General features: G+C 42.7%; 2 protein-coding genes across 3 annotated transcripts in view; one reads left to right on the plus strand and one right to left on the minus strand.

Annotated features, from left to right (window-relative positions):
• The window catches only part of LOC140496769 (cathepsin L2-like), a 71,084-nt gene that overhangs the window by 23,684 nt on the left and 31,236 nt on the right, over positions 1-16,164 (plus strand). The gene's annotated exons all lie outside the window — the stretch shown is intronic.
• LOC140496770 (cathepsin L2-like) lies at positions 380-9,470 on the minus strand. Of its 2 annotated transcripts, none has more exons than XM_072596943.1 (8): positions 9,167-9,470; positions 3,658-3,792; positions 3,209-3,334; positions 2,957-3,112; positions 2,537-2,761; positions 1,696-1,861; positions 1,480-1,591; positions 380-727 (listed from the first exon to the last, which is right to left on the minus strand). In XM_072596943.1, exons 2-8 carry the CDS (start codon positions 3,781-3,783, stop codon positions 628-630), a joined length of 1,011 nt encoding a protein of 336 aa, XP_072453044.1. In that variant the 5' UTR covers positions 3,784-3,792; positions 9,167-9,470; the 3' UTR covers positions 380-627. The 2 variants fall into 2 exon arrangements, with proteins under 2 accessions (XP_072453044.1, XP_072453045.1); XM_072596944.1 differs by lacking the exon at positions 380-727 and adding an exon at positions 1,201-1,284.

The following is a 16,164-nucleotide window of genomic DNA, read 5'->3' on the forward strand; positions in this document are numbered from 1 at the left end:
AAAACTCTTTGTACTTAAAGATGCCTCATGTCAGCTCTCTCTCACTTTAGACTTATTCATCTACTTCTATATTTAGATCAGAAAGAGATTTGAAAGTCAGAGAACAAACCCATTCTATACATTGATTACCAATGGCTCCTGAAAAATGGCATATCATTTCCTGTTTTGCTTTTCAAGGGACTGAAGTAATGTCAAAGCTACACACAGACTTAGTGATTTGCACTTCAGTTAGTATGTTGTAATGAGGTAGGGCACAAAATGTTGGATTTAGTCTCAGAAACCATCTGTAGCCACTGACTGACTCCTGACCCAGGACAAAAACTAGACACCTAACTATCTTCTCTCCTGTTCAATACTGAAGGAAATCAGATCTCCCAAATTTCATGTAAAGTGAATCAAGGTTTATTTTAAAAGTTAAAGTTTTATGCATACAATTTTAAAATGAAAATTTTCAATTAAACAGTATTACAAGGTACTTATAACAAAAGTAGTGTTTATATTTCACAAATGTAGAAATGTTAGGAGAAACTCAAATTACAACGGGGATCCTGGGTGATTCGAGTGTTTGATCTGAAACGATAGGGATCAGGTCTCATCTCTCTGAGAAGCAGTCCTTCTTCAGTCACATCAGAGTTCAGGATAGCTGGCTTCTGTTGCAATTCCACAGTGGTTATACCGGTCCCTTGCTATTAAAATATACCCCTCTTTGCCCCAGTTTTTACCGTAGCTGTTAAGAAAGTTAAGTATTAAATTTCAGAACACCATTCAAAAACACATTTTTACTTTAGAGGTACAAATCACCCTGACACATAATGTGACTGAATTCAGAAAATGAGTTGGACCTTTCAGAAAGCAATGAAAACACTTGCTGGTGACAACTCTGTTATGGTATAGATGATGATCAGGCTCCATTTTTAGGTTTTCTTGGCACAGATACTGGTTGTGTTTGCAATTTCCTTCTCTGACTCAATTCCCAGATGAGGAAACTGAGGCAAACAGGCTTAAGTGACTTTCCCAGGGTAACCCAACTAGGAAGTGTCTGAGGTCCTATTTGAACATAGGTCCTCCTGACTTCAGAGCCAGGGCTCTCTATCTACTGGGCCACCTAGTTGCCCTATTCATGACAATCATTCACTCAACAATTTTCACCTTCAGGTTTTCTAAGTAAAATGCATTTCATATAGCACTTTGTGAGTTACTCTGACAATAACTGTATTAGAACCATCCAACAAAATAGGCAAAAGGATATCTATTGTACTCTCAAGTCATCAGTGGTCATGGAAACTATGAGAAACCAGTGAGGAAATCTCAATTTACTCTGGGTCATAAAATCAGGGCCCCTTCCACCCATGAACATCCCTTCTCCATTTCAGAGGATCCCAGGAACTCCACCCTTCTTCCTCCTCCCCCTTTATTTAAAATGAAATAACCAGAAACCAACAACAGGTCACTGACATTTCAGGCAAGATGCTGGTTTACCTGTTCTTGACAATCCAGTATTTCTTGTGAGTTTCTTCGTCAACATCATAGCCCACAACGAGCATGGCATGATTTGGATTGTGACTACTGCATTGTGGTTCATAATAAACACCTAGAATATTCAAGTGAAATATGAACTTGAGAAATACTAACTAATGAATGGCAATAATATTATTAAGTGCATTCATATAGAAATAATGAAGAATAAATGTTTACCAGACTCATAGAACCGGAAGGATGGATTTGATGCATCTATATTAACAGAGATGGGGCCCACAGTTGCCACTGCCTTTTTAAGAGCAGTTTCATTCCTAGATGGGATGTCCACATATCCAGTGATCCTAGCAACAGAGGTTTCTTCCCAATACCTACAGAAGCCATCCTTTTAAAATGAAACACATAAAAGGTTTGGTCTAATATTATCAGTGGCATTGTCCCGATGAATTGAAAATTGATGGTCCAAAATTAATAAGTCTAGGGGCAATGTTCTTCCATCAATTTATCAGATGGATGGCTCAAAAAGGGTGCTTGATGTGAGTAGGCAAAGGACTACCTGAAAGTCATGCTGAAAGAAGGCAGGAAATTATAAAGGAGAGGGCTGGTAATATTCCTACACATCACTCCTAAATCAATATGCAATCCCCATGGATTCTAATGTATGGTTCAGTGGACTCGATTTCTACTTGAGTTAGATACCACTGGCATCAAAAAATTTATTAATTAACAACTCCAAGAGCCTACTAGTTCTGGAATAGTCCAATGAGCCCAAGGCTCATATCTAGTTCTCTGCCTACAGGTTATGTGATCATGAGACTGAGGTGGAGAGGTTCTCAGAAAAATCAGGATAATAGCTCCCCCATACAGGGCTGTTTGAGGAGCAAATGAGATTAAGTGAATGACGTGCTTTGTAAACCTTCAGGATAAGGTAAATGTCAGGAGGTACTATACAATATTAGATTCCATTGTCATTTAATTCCCTGCTCCTAAACCCTTAAACAGAGCCTCTCCTTTCAAATAAAGCAAAACCAAAATGAGCGGAATCCAGTAACGTATTTACCAATGCAATATAGTCATAGGAATCCTCTGTATCAATGCCTCCATTCCTCTTCACATATTCAAAGGCAACATCAACAACGCCACCTTTACAGCCAAGATTGCCTTCATCCAAAGAGCAGTCAATCAAATTCTGTTCACTAAGTGAAACAAGTTTGCCTGTCTTACGGAACCACTGACCTTCCAGGGAACCAGTTGCACTAAATGCCCAGGAAGAAAGACACATACCCTGAAAAAGTCAAAAGGAAGAACTGGTCAGTTTCCAAGATAATCTTAGCCATCTTTATAAGACAGATCTAAACAGCTTTAAATATGGAAGGGAGCTCAGTCACAGATCTGAGATGAAGTCTCTTCTTCTCAGTCATAAACTTCATTGAGTTTTATCTGAGTTATCTATGGATCAGGCTTAAGCAGCTTTTAATACCTGATTCTTAACAGGAGTTACATAGCCTTCCTTTCTCCAGTCTACAGATTCAGGGAGCTGTTCAAAGAGAGGTTCACGAAATAGATTTCCTTTGGTCTTCCCTTCAAATCTCCTTTCTGTAAAGCCAATCATACCTTGTCTGAATTCCTCATTGGTCTAAAATGAAGAGAAAGGTGGTTTTTAATCAGTATGTTGGAAATAAAAGATGACTGAATACTCAGTATTAACATCAGATTGTGACAACATCCCCACCATATCTCCGAACTTGTTCATTTCCATCCGGAAACTGTGTTTGCCAGCACTATACTCCAGATTGTGCATTTCAATCATTCTCAAATTCTTCTCCCATGTTGCTCTCCTCCAATTATCTTCTTCATTCTGGAAACAAGTACAAAAATGTGAGGTTCACTAAGCTTCTGCTTATATTATTACTCATTCAAGTGAAACTATCCTCAGTCCAAATCCATTGTCAATAACTTGGTTAGCACCCAGCTGGGATGGTGACCACTTTCAAAGTTTCCAGGCTCTGATGCTACAGACATCTCTACCCTCTGAACTTCTGTGGGAAAGGTAGCAATCTTCAGCAAATGAAGCTCTTGTCTGGATAAACACTGGTTTCTGGGCAAAGGTCATTTCATTTGTCCACCTTGAACATGTTGTACTCAATGCATTCAGGGGGGAAAAAGAAGTTTAAATGTTACCCCTCCATAGAGCCTTCTATGTTGTGACTTCCATTGCTTCCATTTAGCATCTAAATTGCGGTCAAATTGTGGAGCAGCAGCTGCTATCCCCAAGCACAGGGAAACTAAATACAGGTAGAAATACATGTTTCAAACCTTAAGGGGAAAAAAAGAAAGAGATACAAAATGTGGATGATTAAAAATCAAGTCAAACCAAAAATCCAAACTCTTGTTTCTTTTTTGGGGGGAAATAAACACAATCTGCCCAGTGGAAAAACAAAATTCATTTCCTCAAATATTCATACAATTACTAGTTATGTACTAAGCATTATGCGTGGGGTGGGTTGAGTGAATGTAAATATAAGAGATGTAATGCTCATCCAGAGGTTTTCAGGGACATAGATACAAAAACATGGAAGTCAAAGACAATGCTCATGTAAGTGCTAACATGAATAGTCCAAAAATTAAAGCTGACACCCAATTCAAAAGCAGTACCTGTTTTTTTTTTTATTTAACTTTTAACATTTATTTTCACAAAATTTTGGGTTACAATTTTTCTCCCCTTTTATCCCCTCCCCCCCCCAAACCCAAGCATTCTAATTGCCCCTGTGACCAATCTGCTCTCTCCTCTATCTTCCCTCCCTGCCCTTGTCTCTGTCTTCTCTTTTATCCTGTAGGGCCAGATAGCTTTCTTAACCCCTTAACCTGTATTTCTTATTTCCCAGTGGTAAGAACATTACATTTGATCCTAACACTTTGAGTTCCAACTTCTTTAGCTCCCTCCCTCTCCACCCCTTCCCCTTGGAAGACAAGCAATTCAATATAGGCCAAATCTGTGTAGTTTTGCAAATGATTTCCATACTAGTTGTGTTGTATAGGACTAACTATATTTCCCTCCATCCTATCCTGTCCCCCATTACTTCTATTCTCTTATGATCCTTTCCCTCCCCATGAGTGTCGACCTCGGATTGCATTCTCCTCCCCATGCCCTCCCCTCCATCCTCCCCCCCACTCTGCTTGTGCCCCTATCCCCCACTCTCCTGTATTGTGAGATAGGTTTTCCTATCAAAATGAGTGTGCATTTTATTCTTTCCTTTAGTGGAATGTGATGAGAGTAGACCTCATGTTTTTCTCTTGCCTCCCCTCTTTATCCCTCCACGAATGAGTCTTTTGCTTGCCTCTTTTATGAGAGATAATTTGCCCCATTCAACTTCTCCCTTTCTCCTCCCAATATTTCTCTCTCACTGCTTGATTTCATTTTTTTTTTAAGATATGATCCCATCCTCTTCAATTCACTCTGTGCACTCTGTCTCTATGTATGTGTGCGTGTGTGCATGTGTGTGTGTGTACTCCCACCCAGTACCCAGATACTGAAATGTTTCAAGAGTTACAAATATTGTCTTTCCATGTAGGAATGTAAACAGTTCAACTTTAGTAAGTCCCTTATGACTTCTCTTTGCTGTTCACCTTTTCATGGTTCTCTTCATTCTTGTGTTTGAAAGTCAAATTTTCTTTTCAGCTCTGGTCTTTTCATCAAGAAAATTTGAAAATCCTCTATTTCATTGAAAGACCATTTTTTCTCCTGAAGTATTATACTCAGTTTTGCTGGGTAGGTGATTCTTGGTTTTAGTCCTAGTTCCTTTGACTTCTGGAATATCCTATTCCATTCCCTTCGATCCCTTAATGTAGAGGGTGCTAGATCTTGTGTTATCCTGATTGTATTTCCACAATACTTGAATTGTTTCTTTCTAGCTGCTTGCAATATTTTCTCTTTCACCTGGGAATTCTGTAATTTGGCCACAATGCTCCTAGGAGTTTCTCTTTTTGGGTCTCTTTCATGCGGTGTCCTGCGGATTCCTTGAATATTTATTTTGCCCTCTGGTTCTAGAATCTCAGGGCAGTTTTCCTTGATAATTTCATGGAAGATGATGTCTAGGCTCTTCTTTTGATCATGGTTTTCAGGTAGTCCCAGAAATTTTACATTGTCTCTCCTGATTCTATTTTCCAGGTCAGTTGTTTTTCCAATAAGATATTTCACATTATCTTCCATTTTTCGAATCTTCTCGCTATGTTCTGTGACATCTGTCTTTCTCATAAAGTCCTTAGCGTCCATCTGTGCCATTCCAGTTTTGAAAGAGCTTTTGAATCTCCTTTTCCATTTGGCTAATTCTGCTTTTGAAAGCATTCTTCTCCTCATTGGCCTTTTGAACCTCTTTTGCCAATTGAGTTAGGCTAGTTTTCAAGGTGTTAATTTCTTCAACATTTTTTTGGTTCTCCTTTAGCAGGGAGCTGATCTGCTTTTCATGCTTCTCTTTCATCCCTCTCATTTCTCTCCCCAGTTTTTCCTCCACCTCTCTAACTTGATTTTCAAAATTCTTTTTGAGCTCTTCCGTGGCCTGAGCCCATTGGGTGGGCTGGGACACAGAATCCTTGATTTCTGTGTCTTTGCCTGATGGTAAGCATTGTTCTTCCTCATCAGAAAGGAAGGGAGGAAATGTCTTTTCTCCAAGAAAGTAGCCTTCAATAGTTTTATTTCTTTTCCCTTTTCTGGGCATTCTCCCCAGCCAGTGGCTTGACCTCTGAATATTCTCCTCACACCCACCTTGCCTCCTGGTCCTCCCAGCCAGCATTTGGGGACTGAGATTCAAATGCTGCTTCCCGCCTTAGGGCTTTTGGCGGGGGCAGGGCTGCTATTCAGTGTGAGAATTAAGTTCAGGTGCTCAGGTGGGGGCAGGGCCGCCTCTCAGGCTCAGTTCCCTCAGGGGGTTTATGCACAGACCTTCCACAATGGATCTAGGCTCCTGCCCACTTGGGGAGCCCCTGTCTGCAGCCGCCTCTCAGCTTCTATCTCCCGGGGGGGCCCGAGCCATGGGGGCACCCCACTCCCCTCTCGACCCGCCAAAGAGACTCTCTCACCAACCCCCGTCACCTGTGGGTGGAGGGGCTTGTGCTGCTGCTGGAGATCCCGTCCCTGAAGCCTGCTTGGATCTGTACCTCTCGGAGCCGCGGCCGCCGCAGGTCTGGGCTGGGCTTCGCGTCTGCAGCGCGACGGACCTTTTGCGAGAGGTTTGCAGGTCCCTCTGTGGGTGGAGGGACCCGCGTGGCCACTGGAGATCCCGTCCCCGTAGCCCACTGGGATCTTTTCCTCACGGTGTCGCGGCCGCTGCAGGGCTGCACTCAGCTCCCAGTCCCGGCGCCCAGTCCACAGCGCGAAGGACCCCCCGCGAGAGGTTTGCAGGTCTCTCCGGAACAGAAATCTCCCTCGCTCCAATATTCCGTGGCCTCTGGGTGCAGAATTCACCATGAGTTGGTCCCCTCTAGCTGTTCTGTGGGTTGTGGGTTCGGAGCTATGTGTATGTGCATCTTTCTACTCCGCCATCTTGGCTCCCGACCATGAAATTTCCAGTACCTGTTTTTAAAAGGTGAAATGTCCTCCTATATTATGTGGCAGTGGTTCCCTAAATGGAAGCCAAGGTATAACCACAGCGGCTTAGAAGAAGGGGGCACAGTGGATAGATGTTGGACCTAGGGTCAGACAGACTTGGGCATTGAAATTCTGCCACAGACACTTAGTAGCAGCTGTGGGGCTGTAGGCAAATCACTTAACCATTTAGTCTCAGTTTCTTTACCTGAAAAATGGGGATAATAATAGCGCCTACCTCACAAGGCTGTTGTGAGGATAAAATGAGATAGTATTCCCAAAGCACTTTGGAAACCTTAAAGCACTAGCTATTTTTTTTTATTATTATTATCATGATTAATCACTCAGAGGCTGAGGTTAAACACCTCCCATTCCCTGACTGTCAATCTACAAGGCTTGTCTCTAATCCAGTTACCCTAATAATCTCCTACTCAGCCTTCTCCCTCATTTTCCCAACCTCCCCCAACTTAAGGGAGCTATGATGAAACTACTACCAAGCAGCAGCCATTGGGAAAATGAGAGAAGGGAGGAGGTTGTACCTGGAGCAGAGACTCTCTCTTCCTGTGGGTCCCACAGGATGAGGTAAAGGGGTATGAAATATGCAGATTTTATTACATTACCTTTCTCCCCCAATCCATCCCATTTCCAAACCATGACAGTCAAAGATACCACCTTTCTTCCAAAGTTCTCAACCTCCGTCTCACCTCCAACTCTCCCTCACCCCACCTCTCCAATCAGTTGCCAAAGCATCTCTCCCATTTGTCTTCACAATAGCCTAGTTCAGGCCCTAACCACCTTTCCAATGGACTTTTGCAATAACCTTCTAAATCTTCCTCCAATCCATCCCATCCTCCCACAGCAGCAGAAATTATTCTAAAGTGACCATTTTACTCTTATCATCTCTAGCATACTGCAGTGTTTATACTACCCCTAGGATCATATTATTTCATTTTTATCCAATTTTTTTTGGAGTGGGGAAGGCAGGGCAATTGAGGTTAAATGACCTGACCAAGGTCACACAGCTAGTAAGTATCAAATATCTGAGGTCACATTTGAACTCAAGTCCTCCTGACTTCAGGGCCAGTGCTCTGTTCAAACTCCAGAATCCAAAACTTCTTGTCTGCCTCTCTCCTAACAAGTTCCACCTCTCCAAGCAGAGGAAGGATGTCAGGTGGAGGCACCGCTGTGAGCCAGGACCTCGAACAACACTAACCAGACAGAAGAGACTTGACTGGTAGCCACAAGCTACCCTTCCAAGCACTATCCCCATCCCCAGCTCCCGGGCAGCAGCTGTGGGGGTTTTGTAGGGCATTGTAAGGGAGCTTTCAATTGGGGCTAGGGAGGAGTTTTCCCCCTGTGGAGCAGAAGCGCATACAGACACAAGCCAAGTACAATTACACTTCCCTAGCCCTCCATCCCCACCTCAGTTATGTCTGCGGTGTTTGCAACCAGAGAAAATCCAGAAGCGCTCTAGGTCATAGGGATGAAGAAACCAGGGAAAGGTATCAGATCCGGGAAGGAAGTCACAGTTCATCCCGGGGTGGCCACTCCTCATCCCCAAACCCATCCAAAAGCTGACCCTCCTCAGCGCCCCCTCCTCTTTTTCATCTCCTCTCCCACAAGTGCGGGCCAGACCGCATAAGGTGCGGGCTCAACTCCCTGTGTTTCCTTAAGAGTAGTGATAAACACAATAAAGGCAAACATCCCTTTAACGCTCTGTAAGGCCTGCAGGGGGCTTTTCAGATGCTCCCCCATCTGAGCTTCCTAACAACCTTCCTGGGAAGTAGGTGCTGGTAATTGGTCCTGGTTTCACCGAGACTCCGGGAAAGGTGACATCCTTACATAATCAGCCGCCCCCCCCCCCCAACATACCCCCCCCCCCCCAATCCCCGTTCAGGCAGAACCCACACCCCTGGCCGAGCTCTGCTCACCCAGCCCCATCTGCCACCAGCAACAGCAACTACAAACTATCCTTAACCATCTGCTTCCACGCCCAGGCTCCATCCTCTTTTCTCCCTCCCTTCCCGGAGGTCCCCTAGAGCTTAAGCAGGTGGCCCCTTTCCGACCCCCTCCCTGGGACCCGGGAGCTGCGGCTCGCCCAGCCCTCACCTGAGCCTCTCAGCAGCGGCGGGACCTGGGGACAGCCGGCCCCCGAAGGACACTTGGGGGTCCTGGGGGAGTGATTGCTCTGCCCTAGGTCCAGTGACTCCTCTTTTATGCGAATGTCCCGGGCTAAGCCTGGCGGGTCCCACCTCCCATCCTAGGCACAGGCTGTGCTGGGATGAAGGGAGGGGCCACACTGGTGGGTCAGAGACTCCGTGGCACGTGATGCTTCAGTGTCTTCAACCTGTCCGGCTTTGTTGTTGCCTTAGGGTTGGAGATGCAAAGGGGGAAGGAAAGGGAGCGCTTTGGTGATTCTGGAGGCTGTTTTATCTTACTTTGTAGAAGGTGAAAAGGGTCGGGACTTCTTCTAAAGGGCCTCTATTTGGCTCGGGTTTCGAATTGGGAAGTGGATGGGAAGGAGGAAGGAAGGAATAGACTTGGCACCTTGCGTGACTGAGATGAGTGGCTTGACCATGTGACTCAGATAAACCATTTGAATATTCACCATTTCATTGATTTCAACATTTAAAAGAAAAACCATAGAGGTAATGCTGGAGATCTTCCAGAACTTTATCTATGAAGAAATCAGGGCTCAGGGTCTATCTGACTTGTCCAAAGTCAAACAGGAAATGGTAGCCCTTATGATTCAAACCCAGACCCTCTCACTCCAAATTCTGAGCTTTTCTGTATGAAGACTCTAAGGCAGGAGATTTACAAGGTAGGGATTCGAGTCCCCAGGGAACTAAATTGTAGAGAAGGATGATAGTTATGGGCAGAAAAACATAATATGCTTTAATTAACGAGAGATGGACCAGAAAATTTTAACCAAATTGACAATTTTGTGAAGTTGGGGTTTGGATGTGAGGTTGGGTCACAGGTGGATTTTCTTGTAGAGGTGGCATTGGAATTGAGCCCAGTGGGAGAGAGAGGATTTCAGCTGGCTCTGTGGTGGGGACAGCATTCCAGGCAGAAGAAAAGGTAGGCAAAAGTTTGGGGGTGGGAAATCCACACTTGTACTGGAAGCTGCCTTCTCCATCAGATCTCTCTTCTCTCACTAATGTTCTGTTGCTCCCTGTCTATTAGCTGCCTCTCCTAGTGTCCACAAAAGTGCCTGTGTCTCCATTATCCTCAAAACACCTACACATGATTCCTGCTAGCTATCATTCTCTATCTCTCCACCCTTTTGTGGCTAAAAAACTTGAGAAGTCCATCTACATTTGGTGCCTCCATTTTTTTTCCTCTTAATCAGTTCTTCCTCCTAGCAGCCTGGCACCAGGCCTCATCATCCAACTGAAACTGTTCTCTCCAAAGTTCATGTTGTGAAAGAGGAATCAGAACAAAAGGGGAAAAACCACAAGAAAGAAAAAAAAACAAATAGTTTAAATAGTCTGCTTCTTTCTGCAGTCAGACTCCTTACTTCTCTCTCTGGATGTGAATGACATTTTTTGTCATGCGTCTTTTGAAATGATCTTAGATCCCTGCATTGCTGAGAAGAGCTAAGTCAATTAACGTTGATCATTGCACAATGTGGCTGTTACTGTGCACAATGTTCTCCTCGTTTTGCTCATTTCACACAGTATCAATTCATGTAAGGAAAGACAGTTTTGACATTCATTACAACTTTTTTTGAGTTCCAAATTCTCTCTTTCCCTCCCTTCCTCTATCCCTGAGACAGTAAGTAATTTGATGTAGGTTATACATATTCAACCATGTCTTCCAGCCCCTGCCCCTCCGCCTGCCAAATTAAACACAAACACAAATAACTCCAGTGGTTCCCTATTGCCTCTAGGCTAAAATATAAATTACCCTGTTTAGCTTTTAAAACCCTTCAGAACCTTCCAGCCTCCTTTCCAGCCTCACTGGATATTACTCTTCATCCTGTATTCAGATTCAGCCAACCAGTCCTTCTCTCTGATTCTCTCATATGTCTCTATGCCTTTGTAATGGTCATTCTGCCATGTCTGCAATACAGTTTCTCATCATGTCCCAGGGATTCAGATATGGATTAGATTACATAGACTTTGAGATTATATATATCTGTGCTTCCATAAAAATTTGTGGGGCACTAAACTACAGGTAAAAATTGAAACTATGGGAAAGAGCTCAACAAGCTAAAGGGTGGACAGAGAGACAGAGAGAAAGGGTGGGGGAAGGAGGTATGGGGGAAGAGAGGGAGAGGAGGTCTTCCTGTCTCCAAGTCTTACACTCTGACACATCACTAAGCTTTATGTGTGAGCTAGTTTGTGAGGGACTGTGGATACCAGCCTTTATATAGTGTTTTAAGGTTTGCAAAGTGCTTTTCAAATATTATCTCATTTTATCCTCGCTAGAGGGGAGGTGCTGGTATCTCATTTTATAGATGAGGAAAGTGAGGCAGTGGGTACATGATGATTTGCCTATCACAAACCTAGGGAGGATCTGAGGCAGGATTTGGACTTGAGTTTTCTTGACTTCAGGTCCAGTGCTTTAATCATTGAGCCTTCTAGCCCTTGCCCCTGTTGACCTGAAAACTTGGTTAAAGAAAAGGCAACAGGCTAAATGCATATGTTTTATGATTTAATTAATTAATTAATCAATTCCCTATTAAAGAAAACGGTAACATAATGCATTATGGAGCCAGAAATGTTCTGGCTACCGATACAAAGAATTGGGCAGCCTTAAATATGTTTTTAGGACAAAGAAGTGTTGTGTCCTTCAGATTTATGATCTCCATGAGTGATTAACTAGACCATTAGAAAGGAATTTCTTAATTGCATAGGTTGTAAATACAATAACATAACAGAGTTTGACAAAGTTTCACATAGAAATTACTACCCAAGATGTCTGTGTTTTCTTTACCATTAACATGCCATAACATAGTATATGTCTACAAATATTAAGATATGGAAAACGTCCCATTATTCAAGATAGTGTCTTAGGTTAAAGGTCTCCTAAGGAATGTTAAGTCAGCCCTGGCTGGCTTTTGTTGACATAGGAAGAGGCATTCTCTGAGTTTGCTTCAGAGAGAAAAAAGAGATTGTTCCAAAATTTTATATTAAACATTATCACCCCTTTTTAGCTTCTCTAGAAACATTAAGAAAGTATATTTTTCTCTATAGCCCTTTCCAGACACCTAAGAAAAGTTTCTTGGAAAATTGGGAGAACAGATCTGGACCCAAGGAAAAATGACTTTTCCTTAGGAGAATAGATTAAGGGTATTAACCAGAAATCCAACAAAGTTTACCTAGATAAGAACGTTGCCTTCCCTTCCCTCCCTCCCATGTGACCCCACACAGTAACCTAAGGGCAGTTTCCTCCCTCTATCTCTTGAAGATATGGTTGCTCATATTTAAGATATCTTTTCCCTGTTTGAGGCAATGTCTGAAATTTTCTTGGGGGAAAGAGTCATGTCAGAAAACTTATGATGATTACGATGAAGATGAGGAGAAGGAGGAAGAAGAGGAGGAGGAGGATGCCAGCTTGAATATCTCTCTACAGCCTTGGATAAAGATAATATTAAATAGAACTTTCTATCAGACTGGCACCTAAATGCATAGTATTGTATTATTATCAACTTTTTTTCCTTCACAATTGATTAGCTATGAAGAGTGAGGGATGTCTCTGTGGTTGCTAACCTGGATGCCTAGAAAGATGGGGAAAGTCAGGAAGACTAACGAGTTTTCTAGGAAAGGCACTGAGTTCTCTTTCACATGGGTTGAGCTTGTGATTGTGGTAGGAACATTTCCTAGAGCCCTCCTCTGCAGGCTGAGCATGGTTCTCCTAAAGTCCTATCCTTAGGAAGCATTGAAATTGTCCTTGAGACTTGATTCAGGGGACCAAGTTTGAGTAGAAAAGTCAATTCATGAGGACTTGGGGGCTGTCCCTGAGGCTTCTAACTAGTAGTCAGACTAGTAGTATTACCCACACTAAAAAAATATGTTCAGCCGAATACACATTGTACCTTTGTTGAAGATCTTTTCCCTGAACTGGCTAATAAATCTTTTATTTACTGTTAGAAGCTATATTTGAATCAATATCCTAATTCCCTACTCTCATGCAAGTTAGTTTAGTCTTTTCCTTAAAAGGTATTAAAAATGTCCTTGAGATTTATTGTTCTTGGGGGACAAAAGATTCAAGCTAGTGAGTCTTCCTGGTGGCCTGAGTACTAACCAGGGAGAAGCTTTACCCCTTCATTCTTGGTCAACAGACAGATTACAACTGCAACTCAAAGGCAAGGGAGCTCTGTTGATCTGAATCAGCTTTTGGTGGAGTTATTTGATGCGTATTCCTCCTGAGCTAGGTATGGTGAAGGAAATCCTTCATTAACTATTGAATGGCCCATGAGTGTCTTATTTTATATTAAAGTCAAACTTGAACTAACTGCCAAGGGACTGGTCTATCAAGTCTAGGTCAGAAGAGAGAGACTATGAGAAAGTCATTTGTATTTCAATGTTGATTTTTGGGTGCCTGGCCAGGCCTATTACAAGAAATTACAGGACATTCCATTTAAAATGTCCATGAGGAAGGTGATGATGTGGGAGTGAAGCTCAGGAGAGGGACTAGAACTGGGTGTATAGATCTAGGAGTCATCTGCATAGAGATGAGATTTGAACCTATTGGAATTAGGGACTGAAGAGGTCACTAAGAAACAATGAGAAAGAAGGGAAGAGGACTCAGAACAGAGAAGACTAACCTAACTTGCATGGAAGTAGGGAATACAATATTGATTCCTATGTACCTTCTAACAGTTGATAAAAGAATTACAGAAAATTTTTACCATTAATTAGATTTTTGTCCTCTAGCTTATGACACAGTCATAGAATCCATATGGAAACCCTGAGAAACTAAACTTCCACCAAAGGGCATCCACTGTAAATAGGGTTAATATAAAGTTTTTAAGTTAATAGTAGTACACAAAGGACAATTCTATAGTACTGGCTGAAGTATATTGAGGACCTAGAGGGCCACATGTGGCCTCAAAGCTGCAGGTTCCTGACCCCTGGCCAAAGTTCTGGAGTATCTCTCTCACTTCAGGCATTGTAAGTAATGTTTTCCATCTGCAAAGAGGTGACTGGATGTATAAGACACATGTAACTGGCGTTTTCCTAATCTTTGTGGTCAGAGTTTTACTTAAATCCAATTCAGGAGCAAGTCCAGCTACCACCTTGTGTTGTCATCGGTCCTCTTTGAAAATGGAGGCCGAACAACAACCACAACAGCTTTCTCAGGACCTCTTCCACCTCTCACAATCAATCCCAGCAGGCACCGCTTTACTCTTTACACCACTCACCTGACCTTATCACCCTTATGTCACAGTATTAGACACAAAGTCAGCATCATGTTCCTGTACTGCCCCATCTTCTTCAAACATGCAGCTGAAGCTTTGTATGCATCGACCCCAGTTGGTGCCTGGGTGAGCACCAAGGAGGTGATTTACTACCCTTGAGGCTTTCTTTCTTAAGCTCTCAGTCAGCCTGGTCACTTCTCTGCCTCAGGCACATTCCATTGTTTTAGCTTCACTCTTGTCTGTCCCACTTAAGTCTCTCAGTGCTATTGTCCTGGGGAATGGATTTAGGGTTAGCGTTAATGCCCTGTGATTCTTGTGCAGAGAAAATGCTAGCCTTGGGTTTTTGTGGTAGCAGATCACACAGAATGTGGCCTCCATCTTAACCACAGGCAGAGTGAAATTTTCAGACTCAATTGAGACATCTAGTTTCTATGAGAAAACCTTCTTCCTTTTCACTTTTTGTGTGAGGAGCTCATGACTCATCAGATTAAAAAGAAAGTATCTAGAAATGCAAATATCTCCCCAAATATCTGACCATCAGCAATTGGATGGACATAGGGCAGAAGACAAGTTATTCTGGAAATTCTATGATGGTATGATGGTTCTGAGGAGGTTAATGGTGATAGGACCCCAAAATACCGACAGTCCGGGTTGTGCTTGAATGAATTCGACTCAAGTCTTCTTAAAGTCAAAGAAAACAAAGTTTATTAAAGATTCGCCAAATTGGATTGCTTTCTTAAGGAGCCTAAGCATTTGTGATGCTTGTATTCACAAGTGGGCCAGATAGAATCTCAGCTAGACAGTCTGAGCTGGATTGAATCTGAGCGCCTACATGGAGGCAAGATGGAACTTAAATACAGAAAAAAGTATAGGAGGGATCTGGGGGTGGTCTGGTAGTCCAGGGTGATGGGAGGAGGGGTTTAGGAAGGGTCTTGAGGAGAAGTCCAAGGAGGGAATTCAAGGAGGGTCAAAGGCTGGAAATAGCTGGAGGTAGTCAACAAACATCAGAGTAGGGGGCGCCTAGGTGGTAAGCAGGTAGGGCAATCAAGAGATAACAGAAAATGGTCACAGATTTGAGTAAGAAAAGCCAGATTCTGTGAGGAGATACAAGGAGAGCACAATTTGAGTATGAAAAGCCAGGTTAAGTAAGGAGATTCCAGGGGAACTCAAGGAAGTTCCCAGAGTCTGAACCCCATCAGTTCCATTTGAAATCAACAACAGTGTCCTGTGGACACTTCATGAGCCACCAGAAGTTAGAAAACTTAAGAGTAAGATCAATTGTAAGAGTTATTATAAGGAACTCATAAAACTTATAGTCATATTCACCTGATAATGTAAATACAGAATTTATACTAGGGACTAGAAGAGGAATAATAGGGTACAGGGGGGAAGAAGCGAGAAAGCTATGAGCAGTCCAATGTTGATCAGAGTTCCTAAGTCTTTCAAAGTTCTTTGTCTTTACCACGCTGTTGTGGCTCATTTTTCTGCTGAGAGAGGCATGTTTCATCATCTCTTCATCAAGACCAAGCATGGGCATTATAGTTACAAAGTTTGGCTTCATTTTGGAATTCTTTTCATTTACCTAATTGTCATGGGTATTATTCTTCTGGTTCTATTTTCACTTTGCATCAGTTCATACAAGTCTTACCAAGTTTCTCTGAATTCTTCATCTTCAGTTTTTGTTATTACACAGTGGTGTTCAATTACACTCCTATACCACAGTTTCTTCAATTACTCC

This window comes from Notamacropus eugenii, chromosome 3 (assembly GCF_028372415.1).
Source record: "Notamacropus eugenii isolate mMacEug1 chromosome 3, mMacEug1.pri_v2, whole genome shotgun sequence".
Lineage (NCBI taxonomy): Eukaryota > Metazoa > Chordata > Mammalia > Diprotodontia > Macropodidae > Notamacropus > Notamacropus eugenii.

Bases quoted from the DNA above. Each gene is read 5' to 3' on its own strand.
- LOC140496770 (XM_072596943.1), bottom strand. From the start codon at position 3,783: ATGTATTTCTACCTGTATTTAGTTTCCCTGTGCTTGGGGATAGCAGCT. The intron at 1,862-2,536 runs GTAAATACGTTA...TCATTTTAAAAG, and splicing joins CCTATGACTATATTGCATTG to GATGGCTTCTGTAGGTATTG. The intron at 728-1,479 runs GTAAACCAGCAT...CTTTCTTAACAG, and splicing joins TACTGGATTGTCAAGAACAG to CTACGGTAAAAACTGGGGCA.